General features: G+C 40.8%; 1 protein-coding gene across 4 annotated transcripts in view; it reads right to left on the reverse strand.

Moving 5' to 3' along the window:
• The window catches only part of TAF1B (TATA-box binding protein associated factor, RNA polymerase I subunit B), a 78,060-nt gene extending 57,427 nt beyond the window's left edge, over positions 1–20,633 (reverse strand). For 2 of the 4 annotated variants that reach the window (XR_013345555.1, XM_077812538.1), the window contains exons 1-8: positions 20,544–20,633; positions 18,351–18,449; positions 15,108–15,195; positions 12,965–13,062; positions 12,538–12,633; positions 10,885–11,023; positions 5,757–5,919; positions 916–1,015 (exon numbers count right to left, since the gene is read on the reverse strand). Coding sequence is in view for 3 of the 4 variants with exons in the window: in XM_077812538.1 (XP_077668664.1) it covers positions 916–1,015; positions 5,757–5,919; positions 10,885–11,023; positions 12,538–12,633; positions 12,965–13,062; positions 15,108–15,195; positions 18,351–18,449; positions 20,544–20,561 (801 nt within the window). In the remaining variant the exon portion in view is untranslated. The remainder of the gene's footprint in view (positions 1–915; positions 1,016–5,756; positions 5,920–10,884; positions 11,024–12,537; positions 12,634–12,964; positions 13,063–15,107; positions 15,196–18,350; positions 18,450–20,543) is intronic. The other 2 variants (XM_077812539.1, XM_077812540.1) reach the window with 2 other exon arrangements.
• Between the last annotated feature and the right edge of the window lie 6,261 nt (positions 20,634–26,894).

The raw sequence follows: 26,894 nt of genomic DNA on the forward strand, positions 1-26,894 counted from the left end.
GGTATGAGGCAGTAAGTGCTGTAGATGTTCTACAAAGTGGGCCAAAGGGAAAGACAGCTAAGTACAAGCAGCAGGGAGACTATTTTCATGTGGACAGAACATATTAACGTGAACTCTTTAGTTTAACAATGTAAATTTTGCTAAATACTAAAAAAGAAACAAATTCCAATAAATACAGCAAGAACACATCATACTATAAAAATCTGATAGAACTTGCTTCCAAAGAGAGGGAGATTTCAACTGAGTATTCAAAGGAGTATTTATGTTTTCTCAAAAAGAAAAGGAGTACTGTGGCACCTTAGAGACTAACAAATTTATTTGAGCTGAAGTGAGCTGTAGCTCACGAAAGCTTATGCTCAAATAAATTGGTTAGTCTCTAAGGTGCCACAAGTACTCCTTTTTTTTTTGTGAATACAGACTAACACAGCTACTACTCTGAAACCTGTCTATGTTTTCTGTATTTCCCAAGAGATAAGCAAACATAATACAAACACACACCTGAGGGTAATTAATCATTGGGACAATTTACAAAGGGTCGTGGTGGACTCTCCATCACTGACAGTTTTTAAATCACGATCAGACATTTTTCTAAAAGATATATTCTAGGAATTATTTTTGGGGAAGTTATATGGCCTGTGTTATAGGAGGTCAGACTAGATGATCACAGTGGTCCTTCCTGGCCCTGGAATCTATGAGAAAAACCTGTTTAGTACTTATCAAGTTATCAACCTAATTATTCTAATTTAAATATGAAAGTAATCAGAATAATTTGCTCACTGGCTCCTGCATTACTACCAGGAAGCAAAATAATATAACAAAGGTAGATTCACTCAAATTGTCAGTACCATAACCCAGAAGTACAATATACCATAAGATATGTAGCTTATTAAATAAAAACAAAAGGATAAAAGTCACCTCTACATGAAAGATCTTGAGATCAACTCCATACAATTTCATCTCCTCTGGAAAATACTGAAAAGCATTCAAGTAAGGAATGTGACCATCTATAACAAACCTAAATAAAAAAAAAAGAGTTTAAGCCAAATCAACATTTAGTTTAAAGCATCATGTACTTTTTAAAAAATGGCACTTAAAAAAAATCAAGATTGAAATCTTAATTTCAAAGTTAAAATAGCATCAGATTTGAAAAGCCCAAATAGCTCCAGCTAACACCGTGTCCTCCAAAATGCTGCTTTAGTACTAAAAAATTGCCTGTTCTTTAACATGAGAGCTTGAATATTAAAATTCAAGCTCAAACGTGACTCACAGATAAAGTTAGGGCACCGAGTTTACTCTAGATATGTTTATATCCAGCTTTCCCTGCACGTTCTCTATATAGCCAATTCTTGCGAACAGGTAGAATATTTTAACTGAAATATTTTCAATATTGGGCAATGCTATTAAGGAGACAGTAAGTACACTTTTATGATAACACTGTTATAAGGCTATAGCGTTTTGCTCCCCAAATCCGTACTTACTTAACTAAACATGAAAGAGTTTAATCTTTCCACAGTAAGTATGCAGGGCTCCTACAATCAGGGTCATAGAACTGTTAGCTTATATGTAACCAAATCAGAAAACCATACAACTATATATTTTATCAATATATAAAAAACATTTATTTTAGATAAATGTCGAAACACTTCGGATTTTTATTTTTCAAAAAATATGGCGGGGAAGAGGGAGAGAAAAGGAGGGGAAGAGAGAGTGCCCATCTGAATAGTGTCATCTGCTGGCTATTCCATAGCTCACATGAAATAAGTTGTGGTCTCAGTCTAGCTCTTAGTAGGCAGCTGTTTGAATCACAAAGAACACCATAACATTTACCAATATCTGGCACGCAACTGGACATTATCAGCGAACAAGCCAAGTTTTGAAGTGAGAGGGAGACTGAATTATCCTCACTCTAAGAGGTTGCCCCTCCAGGTCGGAATTAAAGTACATTAGTGGAAACTTTATACTACCCATGATGAGGCTAAAGCATGCTTCAGCCTAGAAGATTATCAAACCAACATGTTTCATGAACACTAAATTCACTACACTTTTTTAAAACCTCAGGATTTTTAAAATAGGATTCCTGGCAGGAAGTCATACTCTGGTTGGTATGAATGTTGCAAAATGTGTTTATTACAAAGAGAAAAACAACAAAATTAAATTTCCTGCAGGACGTTTAAGACATAGTAAGATACAGCATAGGTTTTGGCTGTGGAGTTAGGGGAGGTCTTTTGGTTTATTTTTAAAATATATCAGTACCAAGTACATAAGTCACACTTGGGCTATTTCTACACTAGAGACCTTACAGTGACAGCTGTACCGATGCAGCTGTGCCACTGCAAGACCTCCTATGTAGCTGCTCTGTGCTGACAGGAGAGAGCTCTCCCATCGACATAATTAAACCTCCTCCAAAGAGCAGCGGTAGCTATGTCAGCAGGAGAGCATCTCCTGCCAACATAGCACTGTCCACACCAGCGCTTCTGTCAGTGTAACTTATATTGGTCAGGCAGCCTTTTTTTAACACCCCAAAACAACTTAAGTTTTACCGACAAAAGTGCTAGCCCTAGTCTCTCCAGAGGGGAGTTCAAGCTGTACCAGATATACCTAGATATCTGGGCAGTTACCTTAATTCAATAAGCAAGAACAAAAACAGCAAAGAGAAGTGGTTTAAAAAAAAAAAATGAAAGAAGTCATTGTTGTAACAGAAAATGCAATGTTGATTTTAGAAAAGGGCACCAGGAACTTGGATGGCCCAATATTGAGATGACATATTCCTAAAAAGTCAGTGCCTATCTGCAAAATTTCACTGAACAAACATGCAGTACTTTTCTTTGTTTAGGCCTTGGCAGAAAGGGTCAAGGAATTAAAAGAAACACCACATACTAGATGGCACAGACACTTTTATAAGTGAAAACAAAGTTAGAGAAATTACTTAACAGGCATTCCTTAAGAAGATTTAAGCCATAGAAAAGAAGCTACTTGTTGTATATTACTTGCTACTTATCAACATTCCATTTAAGAAGAACTACGGTAAGTGAATGTCGATCACTCCCTATGACTGCACTCTATAACCAATTCTTTAAGATCTAGAATTTAAATTCAAAGTATAGTTAGAACTACAGTATGTTATAATTTTATGCTGAATTATTCTAGAAATACTAGATTCAAAGTGATTTTAAAAGGAAGATATATTAAATAAAGAATGTATCCCTCTAAATTAAAATTAATGCAACATTTGTAACAGTTTTAACTTGATTTTAGAAAGTTTTCTTGCCTAGTACTTTATATTCTGAAATTCTGTGCACTCTTCCATCAATTTGATATCACTGATTCACAAATAAGGAATTAAATATATAACAAATGTCCTGTCCACATTGGAATCGGAATGATGCGTATGGACAGTAAAATCTCCCCTCCCACCGGAGGGATGTGTTAGATTACTGCACTACAGGACCAGTCTATATTTGCCTGAGGCAAGATGTATTTTGATACAGTTTAAAACACAGTACTCACTAAACAGGGTTCTACCAGATCAAATTTTGTTACAACTGTTTTTAAAGAATTCTCATAGCCCTAGTATAAAGGGCCCATTAAAAGGTGGACACACCAACTGAGGCTAAGATTTAGTCATGGGTATTTTTGGTAAAAGTCATGGACAGGTCACGGGCAATAAAAAAAAATTCATGGCCTGTGACCTTTCCATGACTTACCAAAAATACCCATGACTAAATCTCTACTTCTGGGGCCCCTGTTCCAGCCGCCCTGGGACCACTGCTGCTCGAGCGGTCCCCAGGGCACCCCCAGAACCGCTGCTTGGGCACTCCCCGAGCCAGCCACACCAGCTGCTGTTCCGGCGGTCCCCGGAGCCAGCTGCATGGGGCCACCTGAGCAGTGGCCGGTGCAACTGGCTCTTGGGCAGCCCCCCTGGACCACTGCTCAGGTGCTCCTGGGGTCTCCCCCAGGACCACTTCTTGGGCGCTCCTGGGGTCTCCCCCAGGACTTCTGCTTGGGCTGTCCACGGGACCAGCCGCTGCTTGGGCAGCCCCTGAAGCCAGCTGGCCCCGGGCCTCCCGAGCAGTGGCCAGAGCAACTGGCCCCAGGGACCACCAGAGCAGCTGGCCCCAGGTCGCTCCAGCAGCAGCCGATGCAGCTGGCTGTGGGGTGCCTGAGCAGCTGGCCCTGAAGTCAACCACACCAGGCACTGCGGAAGTCATGGAGGTCACAGAAAGTCACAGAATCCGTGACTTCCATGACCTCCGTGAAAGAATCGCAGCCTTATTTATCACTCACTGCAGTTAACCTAAGTGTCATGTTCTCCATTCTAAATATAGAGAATATCACAAATACTGCAATGAAAGTAAACATTGTGTGGGAAAACATCCAATTTTCATATGACACCTACTCCAAGAGCTCATGTTCGAGAATACTTTTTAAAGCAGTTCTAACGCTTTTTGGCTCATCCACACTCATTTTATGAAGTGTTGATTAGAATTTAGAATAAACTATGTTTAAACAAGTGTACAAACTGTGTTTAAACTTTCCTATTGCAAAAACAAATGGGGCTTATAGTCTCTGTCCTTTTAAATATGGTAATCCAAGTGTGGATAAACCCTAGATCTTGTGTATAATATGAAAAAAAAATAACATGCCAAGGCCACAAAACAGAAGTGCCACAAACTGGTTACAATTTTGATCTTGCCAACTTAGCTAGATTTAGCCTGGTTTGAACTGCATTACTGTATTATTCTACAGCCACATGAAGTCTCCCATGTTGAAACTGTAGTCTTACTTGTTGAGAGGAATACAAAAAATAAACAGCACAATGAACGTTAGTTTAATGACACTAAAAAAATATATTGCTATTTGAAACATATGTAGGAACATTTTAAAATGTTATTTTTAACCACAGTATCCCTTTAATTACAAGGTTAATTACAAGGTAATGTATTGAATGTGCCAAATAGCAATAAGAATATTTTTGGTCCTGTATTTTAAATCCCTTAGAAAATGGCTGGTTGCCTGATGTGGTGCCCAAGCACGTATCACAGGGGAGCAGCAGTAGTCAGCTGACTACCACTTTGGGGGAAAACCAAAAAGAAAAAAGGTGGGTCACTTAGCACAACTAGTATTCTATTGTTTTAAATATTCATGAACTACCTACCTATAAAGAACTAAAATGGCAAGCCTGACTATTAGCACAATTTCTGGGTATATTTTTTTTTCTCAATTTGGTCTGTCATTGAGTCTATACCTATATTTTATTGCATACAAAAATGTGTTAAAAAGACAACTATTTAGGTGAAGCAAATGAAAGCTAGAAAATGCCAGATTTATGGTTTGCATTGCTGCTGATGTTCTGGCAGTAGCACAAGCCTGGATCTTTAGAACATTCATTCAGTTATAAGGCAGGCTATCAACATTCTCCTAAGGAATACAAATGAGAGAAGTGAAACTGCAATATTTATCTATTTACAACTCAACTAAATTGGAAAATAATTTCATCGGACAAAGAAAAGGCACTTCTCTAACACTAATATTTTCTCCCTGACAAATTTCAAACACTTGCTACAAACAACAGAGCTTTTAGAGACTCTCAAAAAATGGTTGCAAGAATCTTCTATCCTGGAACATGTGAGGCAACCTAAATATAGGGTCACTACCAGCCCTACCTATAATTCAACTAGTTAACAAGCAAGCAACCCAAATTAAAAAAAACACTGATTACTTACAACGGCAGCAAATATTTCAGAGACTATTCATACCTTAAGAGATCTGATAATGTCACTGGTTCTCTCAGCCAGAGTAATGCAATATAGCAGAATGAAAGCGTCATTGGCATAGACATCCTCAAGTTCCCTTTTTTCCTCTTAAGTACATACGAGCCACCATCTACCGATCCGGAGCAGACAGATGTGGTTTCTCTTGCTGATGATAAAAAAACATTACATATAAAATAACTCTGTAGACAAAATATGCTACACTGAACATGCAAATGTGCAAAGAACAAGAGAAACTGATCATCCAACAAGCTGCGTTTAGCCATTAGTGGCGGTTTCAAATCAAAGCTTTGGTGTTAGTGTTCTAAATGGCTTAAACTCTCAAAGTACCTCTTACTGCAACACAAGACAACAAGCTGGCTCTCTGAGAACCAGTGCCAGTGTAGCTCCACAGACTCGCTAATAAGAGAACAGGGTAAGTAACAAATACTTGAGGAGCTGGGAATGGGTGATGGGATGGATCACTTGACGATTACCTGTTCTGTTCATTCCCTCTGAAGCACCTGGCATTGGCCATTGTCGGAAGACAGGATACTGGGCTAGATAAACCTTTGGTCTGACCCTGTATGGCTGTTCTCTAGGGGCAATTCCCACTGGCACACCAGAAAGTGTGTGCGTCGCCTCAGTCTATACAAAAATGTTAAACCTTGAAAGCACCATTCTAGTGAGACCATGTTTAAACTTGGCTCTCTAGAAAGGTGCTAATACTTAACTCTTACACAGCACATTACCAACATTAACTAATCCCTCACAACATCCCATGAGGTAGATATAAGTATTATCCTAATTTTATACATGGGATATCAAGGAAGAAAGGATAAGTGATTTGCCAAAGCTGAATATGTCAGAGTTGGGGATTAGAACTCAGCAGTTTTTGGCTCTCAGAAGTGTCCTCATAACAGAGAATTACATTTTTACCTCAGGCATTAAAGATGCCGCAAAGACATTTAAAATAGACAGGTTTCAGAGTAGCAGCCATGTTAGGCTGTATTCGCAAAAAGAAAAGGAGTACTTGTGGCACCTTAGAAATTTGTTAGTCTCTAATGCCACAAGTACTCCTTTTCTTTTTATTTAAAATAGAGTTATCAAGGAAGTGACTCCCCAGTGCATGCCTAGTAAAAATTGGCAAAGATAACACAAAAGCTACCCTAGAACATCTATTGTGTACATGCGAGCCACAGAACAAAAGCATGAACATCAGATAATCCTTTCAGTCATCAGTTTCACCTTTTATATGTATAAGCTGTGCCTAAAGGAGGCCTTGTGATTGAAACTTCACTGCTAATTTTATATATGGCTTGATTTAAAATAATCCTCTTGTTCTATTTGTAGCTCTCTTGGTGACATAGCAGCTTTCCTTTCATTTGTTCCAGGTTATAAATGACACATTGGTCAGTCAGCACTAAACCTGACACAACATACAATTAAACATCGTAACAACAACTTAAGAATTTAATAGGCTTCTTAAACAACGACTAGACTACACCAAATGGAATGTTAGCCTATCAGCTTGTTGAATAATGAGCTATTATCCCCAGATAAACATACGATAAAATGTTTATTAATTAGAAAAGCATTTAAAAATGGTACCCAAATCCCCCTCAGCAAGCCATCAATAATTCAATGAAACAGCACAGAAAAAATGTAATTATACACAATTTATGAGTAGCCAATGCAGAGAAAAAAATGCAATACTGCTCATTTGGACCAACTTTCATTACACAAATGACAGGTATTCTGTCCATATGATCTCTTAGACACAGCTATCAAAAATGCACAGGTAATTTTATATTGCTGAATTCAACAGTATTGCCTTTAAAAATACTTTTACGAAAACAGGTGCGATTAAAGAAATCTGGACTCCATTTTTGTAATCCACAGTGTGAAACAATAAGCTAGGAATATTCCTGAGGGCATTCTGCACCAAAAAAATAAAAATTCTGCAAAATTCTGCAAATTTTGTTTGTTAAATAAATGTGGAGGCTCCAGCATGGCACTGGGGAGGAGAGGCCATTGGCTGCACAGAGGTGGGAGATCACTGTGCAGCTTCTCTCCGGGACACAGACTCAGTTGTGAGGCTGCACCGAACCCTGACACAGCACAAGGACCGGACCTGCCCCAGAAACATCCCAGGGCCCTGCCCTCTGTGCCAGGGGAACCATATGTGGGCAGGCAGTCTCAGCAAGTCAGGATCCAAGTGTGAAGGGGCTTAGTGTGGTGGAATCTAGGTGTGGGTTGAGAGCGTTCTGTGGGGGGCAATCTGGGTGCAGGCGGCTCAGTGTAGGATCCAGGTGTGGGGGGGATCTGGATGCACAGGGACTTGTTGGGGGGGTCTGAGTGCAATGGTAATGGGACTCTGCAGAGTTGTCCAGGTGAAGGTGGTTGGGGCATAGCAGGAGTGGTCTGGGTGTGGGGGTCCCAGATGCAGGGGGAGTGGGGTTCAGTGGGGTGGGGATCCAGGTGCCTTGTTGGGATGGTCCAGGTGCAGGGAGAGTGAGGCTCATCAGGGAGGCAGGGGGGTCCTGAGTCGGTGGACGTGAGGCTTGGCAGGAGGGTCTGGGTATGAGGGGGTCTGGATGCACGAGGGTTGGGTGGATGGGGGAGAAGCTCCCTGTACAGGGATCTCTCCCTCTGCAGATGAGGAGCAATGTGTGCAGGAAGCAGGTGGGGATGGGGGGGGGAAGGTTTGCAGAGCTTCCTGCAGCTGAGGGAGAAATCTGGGGATGAATCTGATCCAGCCCCTGATGCCGTGCAGGGGAAGAGGAAGTCCCGCCCTCTCCAGCCCAGCCAGGAATAGCAGCTGAGCCTGGCACGGGGTAGGAGCCATCAGCCGAGTCTTCCCCAGTCCTGACCTCTACCCCACAGTGATTTACCTCTCTGCCCTGGGTATCCAAAACACACTGCTGGGGAGGGTCACATGACCACTCTTGTGGCTTCCCTTTGCTTCCCCATCATCTGCGGGCAAGCAAAGAAATCTGCAGGGGACATAAATTCTGTGCATGCGCAGTGGCATAGAATTCCCCCAGGAATATAGAAAGGATCTGGTAATTACCATATATACTTGTTCATTAGCCAGTTCGTTTATAAGCCAACCCCCCAAGATGGATAGGTAAAAACAGTAAAAACTGTATGACCCTTTCATAAGAGGACCCTATATTTCAGGGGCTGGCAAACTTTGGCTCCCGGCCTGTCAGGGTAAGCCACTGTCGGGTCAGGACATTTTGTTTACCTGGAGCGTTCACAGGCAAGGAGCCCCTCAGCTCCCAGTGGCTGCAGTTTGCCGTCCCGCAGCTCCCATTGGCTGGGAACGGCAAACTGCAGCCACTGGGAGCTGAGGGGCTCCACGCCTGCAAACTCTCCAGGTAAACAAAACAACAATGTATTAGATATTCAATTCAATAATTTCATAGAGTTTAAAATCATCAAATTTTGGTGTAGACCCGTTTATAAGCTGACCCCCCCCCCTTTGATGTGTCACTTTTTTACCAAAAATATTCAGCTTACGAATGAGTATATACGGCACTTCCCTTCCTCAAAATTATATCCGTTACTCTACAACTGCTATAAAAGGTAAATGTTACTGCAGAAAGGAACCGTCCTAAATGGAAGAAGGAACTAAGGAAGGAAGAAGCTTTACAGACAGACAATGTGAATTGTAACACAACCTGTTGGAATATTTATAACAGGAAAGGTTTTGTAAAAAAACTTTGCCCTACATATTATTTGTATAGTGCCAGTGTCCTATGTGAATACAGACAACAACAAAAATCCCTGCTCTGAAGACCCTGCAACTTAAGTAGAAAATGTAAAGACATAGGATGGAAAATGGGATAAAACACGTATTGTTAATGAATGGGAAAGCTAAGCATGTGTTTACTGTTTCCACTATTTTTGTTTGGATTTTTTCTTTTATAAATTTATTATTCCTGTTGTTTTTCACTGAAGGGAAAACTAGAGTTTATAGGTTTCAGAAGATCTGCATTTTATGAGAAGACCAGATAGAAGAGCAAAGGAAAGAATGAAGGAGATTCCAGGCATATGACGCTGCATAAAAGGAGACAAAACTGCGAACAGGAGCAAGACAACCGTGGCAGCGTCATCTGACATACAGCAAAACTGAGGTGGCACTGGGGAAGCAAAAGGAGATGCAAGCAAACAGATTCGTGAAAATAGGTTATGGACAAGATTGAAGTTGACATAAAAGTTCAAATCTACTTAGATGCTTTTATGTCCAACATCAGATACTGTAGTATTCCTGGCTTCTATCCAGACAGTGTCCCTGCCCCTCCAATTTTGTATTGAATTTTAGTTGGAAGGGCTCGTACCCTGGCTACTAAGAGTCTAGTAAAATTTCCAAGTCTGTGAGTGGATAGGAGAGATCGATGGGAAGTTAAAAAATGAATTATGGTAGAGAGGAGTTATGGGGGGAGAAGAACATACAGACAGAAGATATAGAAGAGAAACCAGAGAGCATAATGTAGGGAAAAAATGGGAAAGACTAAAAAAACACTGAAGACAACACATTCTTAACCTTTTTCTTTCCTGTACGGAAACTACAGCCAGAAATTGAAAGAAGATATAACAGAATTAAGGCGCACAATAAACTATATTTTTGAAAACTTAATAGAGATATGAGTGACAAGATTGTCACTAACTACACAAATGTTTATTCCTTAAAATTGCAGTGCGTTTGAAGGCATGGTCTTGAGGGGCATGCTGGCTCATTATTTTTCTACCCTGAGTAGCAGTCATCAGGTAAAGTTTAACCCTGTCCATAACCACCACCATCACCCCCCTAAACAAAACCAAACAACTTCACTTCCCCCCAGTCCCACCCCCCAAGAAACCATACTGAAAAAATAGAACTTTTTTCAGCAACCCTCATGTTTCATGTGCCTGTCTAGCCTTTAACTCCTTGTAGAGGGACCATGACTACTTATATGACTAGTACAGTGCAGAGTACACTGTTGATAAATAAGAGAGAAATCCTCCATCTACATTTTCTACCTCTACATAAGCAACAAATCCTTCTGATTAGTACTAAATGAACAGTCATTTTTAAAACACATCCTAACAATATAGAACACTGATTTCAAATTATATCTGCTCCTACCTGAGGCTTTGCCAATGGAAGAAACATATCCAAAGCTGCTTTCTGTTTGTAAATCTCCATCACTTTCAGAGAAAGATGACAAGCCACGAATACTTATTCTCTCTGGTTCACTATCCACATCTGTACTGACATCAGATATCTGTTTTTTTAAATAAGTTACAGTTTTTATCCCATGTTAGTTCTAACGCAATAGTTTGACCTGTAAAAGCTCAATAATATCTGTTAGCAAACATGCGATTGACAGTTTAGGTGTAAGCTAAAGCAAGTCATACCCAGAATGTTCTTGCTTTTAATCATGTAAATTCACACCACTAGAAACCACCCTTTCAAAAAGTTCTTCCTCATTTTAGCAGTGTGTTTGTCAGAACAAAATAATTCCAATGATTAGGTAGCCATCCCAACCTGCCATACTACCCAGGAGGTATCCAATGCACAGAATCATAAATATTCATGAAATATGCAATTTGAGAAGGGGGAAGACTGTTCAGTTTGGAGCTGACTGGAAAATTGTGGGACTAAATAATTTTTTGACTAGCTATATAACCTGTGAGAGATCAGATAACTCCACAGGAGTGGTTCTTCCAAACAGAGGTTCGAAGATAGGTCCAAAAAGAACCACTCTCCACACAAAATACTTGCACCACCACCAGGATTCACATCTGCAAATGGTCTCTCCTATGGATCACAAGCCAAGATAGCCCTTTAGGGTATGTCTACACCACAATGTAAGCCCAGGGATCGAACTCAGGCTCAAGCCTACGCCCCTTCCATCAACACACAAATCGTGCTAACCCAGGGCTTGGACCCATGGTCTCAGGCCCCTACAGGGGTGGAGGGTCTGAGCCTGACTCAAGCCCAGACCCAGGGTTCAAGCCCTATTGCTCTTCAGTGTATACGTAGCACCACTGGACTCGTGCTCAGTGAGTCTGCCAAAATCACCCCACAGGATAACTTTCGTTGTCCTCTAGATAGTCAAGTGTGGTGGACAGTCAAGTTTGCCCAGACTGTACCACGAACAAAGGGTTAGAGCAGCCACTTTGACAGGGCACTAGAAAGTCTGGGATACGGGTAGTTGGACTCAGACCTGCATATTGCAGTATAGACACTAGAGTCCCAGGTGGGGACCCAGGATTCAACAATTCCTAACCTGGGGTTACAAATGAGTGTAGATGCTCAAGCTGTATGTTAACAAACCCAGGGTCTGCTAACTCCCACAAGACGGAAGGGTGCCAGAGCCTGTGCTCCACCCTGAGTCGGAATATCTACACCTCAATTAAGCACCCGTAGCCCAAGCCCAAGTCAGCAGACACGGGCCAGCCTCAGGTGTTGTATTGAAGCGTAGACATTCATAACATACTTGTTTCTATGCCATCATTTGTGGATTATGTAAGTGTCAACACAGCTCTAGAAATATAGTGCATTGTAATTTGTGCTCCATCTGCTGGCTGGCTACACAATAGCAAAGTAAGACATTAAATATGAACAGAGTTTTCCATCAGCACAACAGCAGATATTTTCTTAAAATGGCAAAATATATTTAGGAGACAGTCCTCATTAAAATGAGCAAGTTGTATGCATGGCTTGAACAACAAAAACAACATTTTAAAAGATCAACGCAAAATCATTTGCTTAACAGCTATGAAATTCACTTACAGATAATGTTTTGCTAGTATAACTAACTGGTGTGTTGCAATATGCCTGCTTGCTCTTCTGAAGGTAACGTCTCCAGAAATTGCATAGAATTGCATCCTGATAAGCATAAAAATGAATCATTAGTCTATATCTTATAAAATCATAGGTCTGAAAAAACAAATTGTGACTTTACAATTCAAGAACCTTGAAAAATGTTCTGTGCCTGCTTTCATGAAAACCCTGTTTACAAAATCATAAGTTACTTTTACTGTTCCTTGTAAATATTATTTTCATAGGTTCTCTTCCTTGGCTCCTCATCTATTGGCCCATTTCCTGATGGTTTTTAAGAGGGAATTATTCTGTCTACCTTAAAATAATTATATTCTTGAAGTACAAATCATAAAGACTATATGTTCTAATATAAAGCCTTATGCAAAGGCCAACATACCTTCATCTGTGGACACACTCCTAAAGTTTGCAGAGCTTCAGCTTGCTTCTTGAGTATGTACTGAAAACCTTCACAAACATACCATTCCCAGCCTTTATCTAAAGAGCAACAAATAAAAATTGTTTGGGCTGTTCTGGTTTTACATACCTGCACTTTAATATATTAATCTCTTGGTGCAGGGACTAGGGACTTGTTTTAAATAAGAAAATCCCAAATGCTGGAGCAAAGGGCCAAAAACATACTAAGTGATTAATGTACCTCTATAAATCAGTGAAGTTTAGAATCTTAAACTAAGAAAAACCAAAAACAGCCAAACTACAACAGTTTCCCCACACATTTCTCAAGAACCAAAACAGTTGTAGCAAAGCGAGAGTTATCAATATGGTGTTTGTAATATATATGTTATGACTGTTAGGTGACCTAAATTTTAAAATAAAAACACAAGATACCAGTCATGAAGGAAAGAATAGGTGTGCTTATTCCTCTCCCTTTCCCAGCACGAAAAACTGGAACCCACTGCAGTAGTGAATGGGGGAGAAAAAAGTATTCGTTCTTTATAATGTTCTGTATGATTGTCTCCTATGTTATCCCCCTTTGTAAGTTCTACACAGTTTTCTGTGGGGAAGGGATAGCTCAGTGGTTTGAGCATTGGCTTGCTAAACCCAGGGTTGTGAGTTCAATCCTTGAGGGGGCCATTTAGGGATCTGGGGCAAAAATTGGGGATTGGCCCTGCTTTAAGCAGGGGGTTGGACTAGATGACCTCCTGAGGTCCCTTCCAACCCTGATGTTCTATGATTCTCCCTTCATTATCTCCTGAATTCAAGTCTTACGTATTTTAATTGTGCCTTTACTTTTGTGTACACTCATTCCTCCTACGCTGGGTTTTATTCTTCTGAATTTTCTCTGTTTATCCTCTCTCTCATTTCCTCTATGCCGTTCACCATTTTTTCCCCCTTTCTACTTTGTGCTATGTAAATGTCCTTCTTTCCTCTATATGCCAAGTGTCTGCCTCAGTTTCCTCTTTCCCTCTTCATGATCTACTTCATCTACAAATGCTTCTCCCTTCCAACAGCTTCCCTTCTCTTCGACCCACACTTAGGGCTCATCTAAACATAATTTTTATCCTGCTTTAACTATGCCAGTGTTATACCAGGAGCGTGCCATTAACTATCGTGGTTTCAATATGCTTATAATGGGATGGCTAACTCCTGTAAATGTAGGGGAATAAACTGTATCAGCATAAGGCACCTTTATAATGGTATATAACTGCATCCACATTAGGGGCTATAACTTTTTTTATTTACCATATCCCTAAGAGAACTACTTAAAATCAGTACAAAAAGTGTGTGTCAATCAGGTCATAGGAGCCAGAAAAGGCTGAAGGGAGCAGAGCCACAAGGGTTGTTCCCTTTCCTAATCTTAAACACTTCATTCTGAACACAGCGTTCTACCACCGCTTTCACTATGGGACAGCAGATAGTATAGCAGCACTAAGATTCTTTTTAAAATCAGATAATTTTGTAGGTGTTTCAATGTCAGTGGCCAAGACAACAGAACAAATGGCTGCCACAACCTTCACAGTATGCTTATCTAGTTTCAGCAACAGCATTACAATAGGCATAACAGTATATAATCATAGGACTGGTAGGGCCCTTGAGAGCATGATTTAAAGACACACAATTACTATTTCTACATCTGTTGAAAGCACTTTTCAGCATGAGACTAGAGACTTAACACACAGAAGTTGCACCAGTGTAACTAAGTCAGTTTAACTGGTACAACTTTGTGCATGGAAACTTTTACACTGGCTTAAAGCTGGCTTATATTAGTGCATCACTGTTAAATTACAGACTCAAGAAAATATAATGTAAACCAAATTTTAATCCATATAAGAATGTATAAACACAAAATTGGACCTGTTTAATATCACACCTTTAATTAAACCAGTGCAGCTTGTGTCTAGAGCAGGCCCAGCAAGAACAAAAGGGTCATTTTCAGCTCAATTCAGTTCGTATGGTCCTGTAGAAAAATCCATTTGCTCACACTAACCAAGTTGGTAAGTAGTACCAGAAAATTAGCATACAACTAGAAAGATATATTACACAAAATGTAGAAGTAATATATAGACAAAAAGTAAACATACCAATTTTTTTTCTCTTTCTAAATCCTCTGGAGATGGACTGGATCTTTGCGTTAGGAACAACATCAGAAGTTAAAACCTCTTTAGTCCTCTGCAGGATAAATTGATAAAAGTGTAATGTTAGCAAGAAAAGAGCTAACTTGCATGGGCTGCCTCTGCTGTACAACTTAATTGGAGAATTCCTTCTAATCATTACCCCCAACTGACAAAAGACAAAAAATTGTGAATCTTAAATTTAAGAATGATAAGCAAACAGAAACATCCGGATGATGCAGTGAAAAAATTAAACAGGCTTCACCGTTAGAAAATATTGGAAATCGAAGTGTCAAAGTTATTGTAAGATAAATACTTAAATTTGACTGTATATTGAAAAAAATTTAGAGACAAAAGATCCAGGCACTAAATCAAGATACTGAAGTAACGACAACTTACGCTTGAAATTTTTTTTTAAAGAAGTGTTTATATACTGAAATTATCTACATACAACTAGACATCACACATGTAATCAGATATGTAGTAAACATTTAATTAAGCTTCAACAGAACACTGACATTTTCCATTACCTTTTTTAGATTACCAAAATGTATATGCATTAAAGTTAAAAGTAGACATTTTTAACCAAAGTTTAGGATTGTGAATAAAATATAAATAAAAGTTTATGTTTGACAAACCATAGTAGTATCACTGAACAAAGACACTTATGTTTGGATTTAAACTTTGCTATCACATGAGAACGAGAGCAAAACTGACTAGTCTGTTTTCATTCTCCAAAATAAGTGAAATGCAAAACGAAAACAAGCATAAATGAAGAAAAGATATAATTCTTTAAATTCATTCAGTTAAAAAACCCTAAAGAATATTTATCAGCACAGTTAAGGAAAGAAGGATTTTTTAAAATTTAAATACAGTGCAACCTCAACTGTCTGAAGGGCAACTGAAACATCTCAATAACTGTCAATGCACTTCTGCAGACCCAGCATGCCTAGTTATTCAAGAGGCTACCTTACCTAATGTTGACCTGTTCAGCAGGCAGGTAGCCAGGAAAGGACATTCTCTGACGCAAGGTTTGAGGGGCCAGGGGGAATAAAAAACATTTTTTGAGGAGATTTTCAAAGGCACAAATGGCAGTAAGGCACTTAACACAAATGACTTTCAGGAGTTAGAGTAACAGCCGTGTTAGTCTGTATTCGCAAAAAGAAAAGGAGTACTTGTGGCACCTTAGAGACTAACCAATTTATTTGAGCATAGGCTTCCGTGAGCTACAGCTCACTTCATCGGATGCATACTGTGGAAACTGCAGAAGACATTATATACACAGAGACCCAGTATGCATCCGATGAAGTGAGCTGTAGCTCACGAAAGCTTATGCTCAAATAAATTGGTTAGTCTCTAAGGTGCCACAAGTCCTCCTTTTCTTTTTTCAGGAGTTAGGCATCTAACAGCTATTTGTGCCTTTTAAAATCTGTTCGTGTCTTTAGAGGAATAACTACACAGCTCGTGCTAGAAACCATTACTCTGTTTAAATAAGCTGTTTCACATAGAGAGGTCTGAGTAATGCAAGTTGCGCTGCACCTTCTGTAACCACCTACTCAACAGTGTGGCTCTATGGAGGAACATTTGAGAAGATTCACTGTCACAGAACCATTTTTATGAAAGCCAGAGTGAGTGACATGCACGGACCCCCTCAAGACTTCCACTGACTTGGGTTAAGAACATAAAGAGACCCACTCCTGCGGTTCCTGACTAGCTCAAGTAGGAATTGTTGGAGGAGTTCAAGAGAAGGGATGCTCAGCATGGCTCCATGGAAGCATCCTTATGTCCCAGACAGGATCTTCAAGAGGTAAAATCAACTTTCTTCTTCCTGGACAGTCTTCTTAGAACCTCACATTGAAGATTAAATAGCACAGAACCTAGTACTCCAACAAGGAGATGGGCCTGCTAGCTAAATAGGAATTGGAATAACTATTCCAAACAGTATCTGCTCAAGGCTTAGTCAACAGACTAGTAAAGGTATGAAGTCAAAGTGCTCAATTACACAGCTCAAGGGTCCGCCTATGCAGAGCTGAATGCAGGATTGGTTCTAGAACCACAGAAATGTAAGGCTGGAAGAGACTTTGAGAGGTCACTTAGTCCAGTCCCCTGCACAGAGGCAGGACCAAGTATACCTAGACCATCCCTGACGTGTTTGTCTAAACTGTTCTTAAAAACCTCCAGTGATTGGGATTCCACAACCTCCCTTGGAATCCTATTCCAGCTCTTTAACTATATCTTTATAGTTAAAAAGTTTTTCCTTATTTTATCTAATCTAAATCTCCCTTGCTGCAGATTAAACTTATCCAGTGGACACGGAGAACAATTGATCACGGTCCTCTTTATAAACAGCCCTTAACATATTTGAGGACTTAGGTCCTACACCCCAAATCCCAGCCTTCTTTTCTCAAGACTAAACATGCCCAATTTTTGTTAAACGCTTCCTCATAGATCAGGTTTTCTAAACCTTTTATCATTTTTGTTGCTCTCCTCTAGACTCTCCACTTCACACTTTTCCTGAAGTATTGGGTCTAGAACTGAACACAGTACTCCAGATGAGGCCTCACCAGTGCCAAGTAGAGAGGGACAATTACATCTTGTGTCTCACATGACACTCCTGTTAATATACCCTAGAATGATATTAGCCTAGTTTCACAACTACATTACACTGTTGACTCATATTTAATTTGTGATCCACTATAACCCTCAAATCTTTTCAGCAGTAGGACTGCCTAGCCAATTATAACGTTGCTGTTTTTTCTAGAAATACTGAAAAGCAGTTTAGCCTAACACAATGAACAGGGTAAGACCCAAACAGCAGCAATTATATGGATCAAATATTTAAAGGCATAAAATAAGTCATTCTGAAAAACATAAAGAATAATTTACTTAGCACTAATACAGTACTTTTCTTCCATACATATGAAGTGCTTTAGAAACAAGGGTAAATGTCATCTCCTTTTTATGGTCAACTGACATGGAGAGAGGTTAAATGAAGGCAATATCAAGATTACATACATTGGACTTTGAACTCAATTCCTAGCCTTGTTGCCCATCCCCATACCTCATTATTTGAAGATACAGTATTTTTATACAGCGTAAGTGAGATATGATGCACCCAGAATACCCACAAAACTGCCTGTACCTTTTAGCAGCAGGATGAAAATTTATCACTTTAAAATGTAAAAGAAAAAAATATTTAAAATACATACTTACCTCTATGACGTTGTGGCAAGACTTGCAATAAAATCTGCCTTCATCAGTAAGACCCCAGTTTACAACAGAACACTGTACACAAGGTTCACTGTAATCTCTCTAAGTGGAACAAAAGCAAAGGTTGTTTTAGTATTAAATTCATTTGATCTCATTTATTGTGAGTATTTCTTACCAGGCAAACTATTGGGATTGAAATATTTACAGAACAAAATGTGGTTAACAAAACATTTTAGTAGATGGCAGAGTGATCATACCACTTACAGGACCAACAGTTACATAAGATTTAGGACCACTCAATCCCTTCTTCAGTTCATCCATTATAAAGTCAGAAAGGACCACTATAATAATCTAGTCTGATATCCTGTATGACGCAGGCCATGGGCCTCCCCGAATTAATTTTTGTTTGAACTAGCGCACATCTTTTATAAAAACTTCCAGCCTCGATTTAAAAGTTTCCAATGATGAAGAATCCACCAAAACCTTTGGAAAATTGTTCCAATGGTTAGTTACCCTCACGGATAAAAAAAATTGTACCTCATTTCCAGCCTGAATTTGTCTAGCTTCAAATTCCAGAAATCTTTTTCTATAGCTTTGTCTGCTAGACTGAGGAGCCCATTAACAAATTTTTGCTCCCCCCATAGGCACTTATAAACTGTGATCAAGTCACCCCTTAACCTTCTCTTTGTTAAACTAATTAGATTTGAGATTTTTGGGTCTATCACTGTAATGTATGTTTTCCAATTCTTTACCTGACCTGTGTTAACTTTTGAACATGGCAAAACTGATACAGGGGAAAACCCATGTATCCTATGTCTAGAATACATGACACCACAGGGCATTAATGAAAACATTAGGAAGGGAAGAGAATAGTAGAGGACAGTCATAAAAGGAAACAAAGTGAAACTTTGGTAAGCTTTTTGAACACTGGAAAAAGTTAGAGAACACAAGGAATGGAAGAAAGCCTGCAAGAATAAAAGGCGACCAGAGACCCAAGAAAAGAGGAGGTCTCATTAAAGAAGGAATGAGGAGATGGGAGAGAATCAATCCTAAAATTCTGTTTGAAAAATGTTAGTTTACTCAGAGTCATCTGCATGACTTGCAGGGTTTAATGAGAGATTAAAACAGGTTGCGTAGTCCAGCTACTAGAAAAAAAACAAGCTAACCCATGATTTACCACTCAGTGCAGGATCATGGATCCCCTCACCCCAAAAGTCACTTGCACTGATTTGCCCACAGTGAATCCTAAATCTATGTCAGTGTCCTTTCATCATGCAAAATGCAAAGTTGTTATTTCAATGAACCCTGTGAAGCATTACATTTTCTTAAATCAGAGCTCTTCCACCAATCCTTAGAAACAGCCGTCTTATGTTTCCAAAACTCTAGCAAACCTGGGACTGAAACTAGTTAATGATCAGTAGATTCCCAGTATTTCTGAATTTCGGTCATGCTCAGGATTATTTTGCACTGGATCTTTCTAATAAGAAGATACAAGCCTGCTACATACAAATAAACTCTGCTACCTCCTGAAAAACCACCATCTCCCCCAAAACAAGCCCCCCAGTCTCTAAGCCCCCCAGCACCAACCCCTCAGACCAACAGGTCCTGAAAAAGACCACAGACCATGCCCATTTTGTACTCTTCCCACAATCTCCCCTTCCTCACCCCCCCACCCATGATCTCAAAAACAGCTCACACCAAACCACGCTATTACCTACAAGCCCCACCCCATCCTCACCACCACCCCACAACTTATGTCCTCAAAAGTGCATTACCCCATAACAACCACCCCATTACCTACACCCCCACCTCAACCCCAACCCAACCTACTCCAGCCTCACCTCCCAACCCATACCTTCAAAAACTCCTCACCCTAAAACTACCCCCACTACCTGTACCCCACCACCTCAACCCCACCCAATCTACCCCACCCCGCCCACAACCACCCCCTTGCCTACCCCAGCCCCACCTCAATCCTCACTCCCCACACACACAACCCACGTGCTCGCACTCCTCCCACCACAACCACCCCATTACCTACCCCCACCTCACTCCTCACCCAACCTACCTGCATCCTCACCCCCGCCCACGAGCCCCTCCTGCACCACCCCATGACCTCCCCGCTCCCTGTCCTGCCCCCTCCGCCTCCCCGAGGGGAGTAAACCCGGCACGGGGCGGCTCCGGACCACCTCTCACCGTGTCCTCTTCCTCCATGCCTGGGACGCCTCACCCCCCACACGGCCTCGGGCCCCGAGCCATGGCAACGGCCTGCGGAGCGCTGGGGAAGCCCAACCGGCCGGGAACCGGGGCCGCGCGCTTGGGTTCCGGCAGCAATGGATGGGGGCCGCCTGACGCGCGGCACGTGCTGCTGCTGGGGCTGGCGCCCTGGGGCCGCTTCTGGGTTGGCCTCTCAGCTCCGCCGGGACTGCCCGCGTGCGCTGGCTGGCTAGCCCGGTCCCGACCACCTCCCTCCTCCCCCACGGTCCCCGCGATTCCCCGCCGCCGCGCGGAGGTGGAGCCAATTTCCATTCCCTCTGCACAGCCTGGGTGGGAAGGGAAGCTGCCCTGCAGAATTGAGTATCAGCCACACCGTTAAAGGGGCCCGAGGAAGAAGTTACAGTCAATATTTTAGCCCTCATTTAGCCAATTAATGACCGAGCCCGAGACTTGTAGTGCAAAAAGCAGGTGTCCCTTGCTGCATGAGCTAAAGGAGGGTCACCTTGCAGCTGTCAACCTTTTACAGGACGCACGAGTGGAACTCAGATCCATTCTTTCCTAATGTGGGTTGCACTTCATTTTTTTTTATAGCAAACCATTATTTCTATGATATTTCAAACAAAACAATCTTTTAAATGTAAAGAGTTAAGACTGTACCAAATTGGAGACATGGTCTGAAGTAAATAGGATGAAATTTAGTAAGGACAAATGCAAAGTACTCCACTTAGTAAGGAACAATAAGTTGCACACATACAAAATGGGAAATGACTATCTAGGAAGGAGTACTGCGGAAAGAGATCTAGGGGTCATAGTGGACCACAAGCTAAATATGGCTTTGTCTACACCATGCGGCTTTTAGCGACATGGCTGTGCTACTGTTTGTCAGCGGCAGAGACTTCTCCCGCGGACAAAAAACTTCCACCCCCAATGAGCAGCGGTGACTTTGTCAGTGGGAGAGCGCTCTTGCCAACAAAGCGCTGTTCGCACTGTCGCTTTTCCTCAACAAAACATTTGTCTTTTGGTGTGTGTCTGTGTGTGTTTTTAGTACCTCTGAACAACAAAAGTTTTGTCATTCACTTGCCAGTGTAGATTATGGGTCAACAGTGTAACGCTGTTGCAAAAAAAGCAAGCATCATTCTGGGATGTATCAAGGAGTGTTGTAAGCAAGACACGAGAAGTCATTCTTCTGCTCTACTCCACTCTGATTAGGCCTCAACTGGAGTATTGTGTCCAGTTCTGGGTGCCACATTTCAGGAAAGATATGGACAAATTGGAGAAAGTCCAGAGAAGAGCAACAAAAATGATTAAAGGTCTAGAAAACATGACCTATAAGGGAAGATTGAAAAAAATGGGTTTGTTTAGCCTGGAAAAGAGAAGACTGAGAAGGGACATGATAACAGTTTTCAAGTACATAAAAGGTTGTTACAAGGAGGAGGGAGAAAAATTGTTCTTCTTAACCTCTGAGGATAGAACAAGAAGCAATGGGCTTAAATTGCAGCAAGGGAGGTTTAGGTTGGACAGTAGGAAAAACTTCCTGTCAGGTTGGTTAAGCACGGGAATAAATTGCCTCAAGACCTTGAGGAATCTCCAGCGCTGGAGATTTTTAAAAGCAGACAAATACATATCAGGGATCGTCTAGATAATACTTAGTCCAGCCATGAGTGCAGGGGACTGGACTAGATGACCTCTCGAGGTCCCTTTCAGTCCTATGATTCTATGAAATACATCAGAAGAAGATGCAAGAAATCACATAATGGACAAATATGATATAACATACCTACCTGAAGGAGAAATTTCTTCCTAATCTTTGTCAGTGGTTAGTTTATACCCTGAACCATTACAGTTTGTAGTCCTTCTTCTATGCAACGTAACTGGGAATGTTGTTCCTATCCATGTAAATGTCTAATGTTTTTAAAAATCCTACTAAGATCTTGGCCTCAGAAACATATTGTGGCAATGAGTCCCATGGGTTAATTATGCATTGTGTAAAAAAGATTTTCCTTTTAAGAGTTTTAAATCTGTTGCTTTTTAATTGTCAAGGGCTCAGTTTTATGTCATGTCCATAAACAGGGCACTGTTCTGAAACATTCTTTTAATGTTTGTTTGTTTAATATCTGAGCAATACCATGCTAGACAATGAACTGTTCTACCATAATCACATGTCTTTGCAGGACCATGTGGCGCAAGGCCAAAGGATTGCTGTCTACAGCCACTTGAGAAATGCCTCTGTCATTCTGTTCAAAAGTCCATGCCATGGAGTTCCTTTTACAATTATCATAGAACCATATTAGATATGGAAAACTCTTACTACTCTTACTAATTATTTCACAGCACCCAAAAACGTACTAGGTGCAAGAGAGAAACCAGTAATAGTGGCATAAAGATCTTCTCTCTCATCAGATCACAGAAGGTAGCAGCAGCAACCCAAGCAGGTCCCAGAGTAGAGAGGTCAGAAGTGATGGGGAGTGGGAGGAATTCCTAAGTACTAAAGGGGGAAAGAAAGGGAGATGTTTGGAGTGTGGGGGGGAGGAGTTCCTGGAGACCATGAGTGCAGGGAAATGAACCCAAAATCTGAGCTTTATGGGATGCTCCTGGGGCATAAGAAGTCCTGGAGCTCCCAGAAGCTGACGGTGAAGGGAAGGAGGGAGAGATTTGGGCAAGAGATGTGGTTCTTGAGGGATGTAAATTGCTATTTCATTTGTCCTGGGAAGAAATCCCAGGGCCTCCTCCCTTTTAATTTTGTTTTTCCTGATCCCTGGTTTGGTTTGGTTTGGTTTGGTTTGGTTTTTGTGGTTGCACCTCTGTACAGAGAGGCCAGAAGAAGAAGGGAAGAAGTTACAGCAATAGGATTATGTAGATACTTAGCAAGGCTAACACACAACATGATGATCAATGGAGGTTTGGTTGGGAAGGTTGGGGGTGTCAGGAGATCACAATCCTGACCTGACCTTGAGTTAAAATCCTGTATCTGCCAGTGCTTTGCTGTCTCAGTTTTCTTATTTCTACTTGGGGACAGTAATACAAAATGCAATTGGTCTGTGGAGTTAATTAGCACAAAATATCCCTGAGGCCAAATACTTGGCAGAATTAAAATAAATGGGACATCTATACAATGGGGAAAACATCCAGAGTTACAACAGTTAGGATTTAAAAAAACAAAGTTTGGAAGAGCTACAAACCCTTATGCTTTAGGGCATAAACCAGCCTCTAACTACTGGGGGTTATAAAGAAACTCTCTTTATGGACAGGTTATCCAATACATTTCTTCTGCAGAGTTACTTGCGCCTGTCTCTAAAGCTCTGGTACTGGCCACTGTCAAAGACAGGCCACTGTTTCAATCCCCCATGGCAATTAGAGAAATTCCTACAGCATAAGGGTCTTGCCAGGATTAATTTAGTTAATCTCTGTACAATGCTTTGAACATGTATAGTGATATATAAATGCAAAGTATATTTTTTTCAGTTGAGGCAGTTGAACATGGAGATGGTAAAAGCCTGGTGTTGTGGCTCACGATGGGTGTTCCATGCATAGAAATGTAGAGCTGGAAGGGTCCTCAACAGGTCATCCCCCTGCTTTGAGGCTGGATTAAGTGCACCTACACTATCCCTGACAGGTGTTGGTCTAACCTAGATTTAAAAACCTCCAGTGACACAGATTCCACAGCCTCTCTTGGAAGCCTATTCCTATTATCCTTATAGTTTGAAAGTTTTTCCTAATATCTAATTGTGACATTGCACTCCATATGTTTTATGAAAATATGCTTATGAGTGTGAATATGATGTAACTGGAATATGCTTTATGCAAAAGGTCTCTTGTAAGGTATCATAACAAAGGTTATGACCTACTGAATATATTCCTCCTATTTGTATGTATGTATCATTCTTGTGATTAATACCTGAGGGAGCAAACAGCTGCGTATATCTCTCTATCAGTTTTATAGATGGCGGACAATTTATAAGTTTACCCTGTATAAGCTTTATACAGAGTAAAACGGATTTATTTGGGGGTTTGGATCCCATTGGGAACTGGATGTCTGGGTGCTGGAGATAGGTGACCTGCTGAGCAGTTTTTGGTTAAAGTCTACTGCTTTGGGGCATGGACCAGACCTGGATCTGTGTTGCAGCAGGCTAGCATGTCTGGCTCAACAAGACAGGGGTCTGGAGTCCAGAGCTGACAGGGAAAACAGGTTCAGAGGTAATTCCAGCACGTCAGGTGAGAGTCCCAAGGGGGTCTCTGTGACCGAACCCGTCACACTAATCTAAATCTCCCTTGCTGCAGATTAAGCTGATTACTTCTTGTTCTACCAACATGTAGAACAATTGATCGCCATCCTCTTTATAACAGCCCTTAATGTATTTGAAGATTGCTATCAAGTCTCCCCTCAGTCTTCTTTTCTTAACACTAAACATCCCCAGGTTTTTTAATCTTTCCTCACAGGTCAGGTTTTCTAAATCTTTTACCATTTATCGTTTTTGGACTTTCTCCAATTTGTCCACATCTTTCTTAAAGTGTAGCATCCAAATCTGGACACAATACTCCAAATGAGGCCTCACCAGTGCTGAGTAGAGCAGGAGAATTACTTCCCATGTCTTCCACACAACACTCCTATTGATACATCCCAGAATTATGTTAGCCTGAGAATATAGTGAGGATCTATGGGAAGGGAAGGTAAATAGGCCCCAAGGTTGTTATATCCATCACTATAGCCAATGCACAATTGTTCGCTACAGTACATTTTCTAGTATGATGGCCAATCTAGTTTCTTATCCCAAGAGATAAGGTTCCCACCACATCCCTTGATAGACTGTTCCAGTTCAACACCTTGCTGTCAAAGTTTTTCCTCATCATTAGCCTAAATTTCCCTTTTATTAGTTGCTTTCCAATTACTCCTAGTTACATCCATGTGTAATACCCCAGTAATTCCCTGCTCTCCAGGGACTGACCTGCTTTGTAAAGTTTACTTTGAGATGTACTGATGAAAAGTTTTATATAAGAACTAGGCATTATGTTGTTGTTATTATTTATCCAGGTCACCAGTTCATGTAATTTATGCACAAAGCTGCACCGCCCCAACAATAGCAGTGGGAGACATGCCTCATGGAGGTACAATGCTTCCTTGAGCTCCTAGGCATACACTGGGAGTGCACTTTTGCCATCCTTTAGAATGATGCATTGTGTTCCCCTCTCTGTGCCTCACAAATTCAGCTGGCTGAGTTGGAGGAGGATAGACTCATAGCCCTGCATTCTCCCCAGCCCCTTCAGGGTGATTTACACAGCTGGGGTGCTAAGGAGGGGACTCAAGCAGAGAAAGGAGGCTCCATGTTCCCTTCCTCTTGTGCATGTGTCAGTCATAATCTGGCTCTTGTTGTTTACACTCTAATGATATCCGTAGATTATTATAACCCACTTAGTTGTCACTTAATCAAGCTATACATATATAGCTCTTTTGACCATTCCTCATGAATCAGTCCCTCCAGTTCCTTATCGCCAGTGTTGCTCTTCTCGGAGCTTCCTACACTTTGTCAAGATCTTCCTGGCAATGTGGTGTCCGGGTATGTACACAGTATTCCAGTTAGGTTGTACCAAATTTGTATAGGAGGGCACCATTATTTCCTTTATACAATGTGCTGTGGGACTTCATTCATATATGTGAAGAGCTTTGAGATGAAAAGAGCTATATAAGTATAAAGTATTAATATTACATTGCTTTTAAAATTCACTTTTAATTAAAAAACATTAGGGCCAGATGTTTGAAAATGGTCTCCAATACTGTGTTTATCAATGATAATGTTTGGATGTCTAAATGCTAGGGTCTTTGTTGATGATTAATTGACCCCACAAAACAGGAAACCTGGTTTAAGTCCCTTTAAAACCATGGCCCATAAAGTGAGAACATGGGAAAAAATGAAAACATTTATGCAGAAACAGGTGAAAGTCACTTGACAGCTGTGGTTTCACTGATTTTGGGGGATGGGCCAGGAGCTAGAGGGGAACAATGTATGTTCAAGAAAAAAAAGCTATTACTTGTACCAGCTATCAGGATGTCATCTTTTTCTCAGTGTGTGTGGGATGAACACTTGTAATTCCCACTAATGGGAACTGTAACACCCATAAAGTCCTTGCATATTAAAAAGATGATTATCAACCCTGTAGAAGTGTAACAAATACTTTAATGAAATAGATCCCACTTGTTATTTTAATTTCCGTATTTTTAGTATGTGTAAATCCTAGTCTGGGACAGTGAGGCTGTATCATTTGCCTGAAAGAGGTGATATTTTTCCAGTGAATTTGTAAGATGAAATACCATCTCAGAAAAATCAGATGGAAATA

The sequence above is a fragment of the Eretmochelys imbricata genome, chromosome 3, assembly GCF_965152235.1.
Source record: "Eretmochelys imbricata isolate rEreImb1 chromosome 3, rEreImb1.hap1, whole genome shotgun sequence".
NCBI lineage: Eukaryota > Metazoa > Chordata > Testudines > Cheloniidae > Eretmochelys > Eretmochelys imbricata.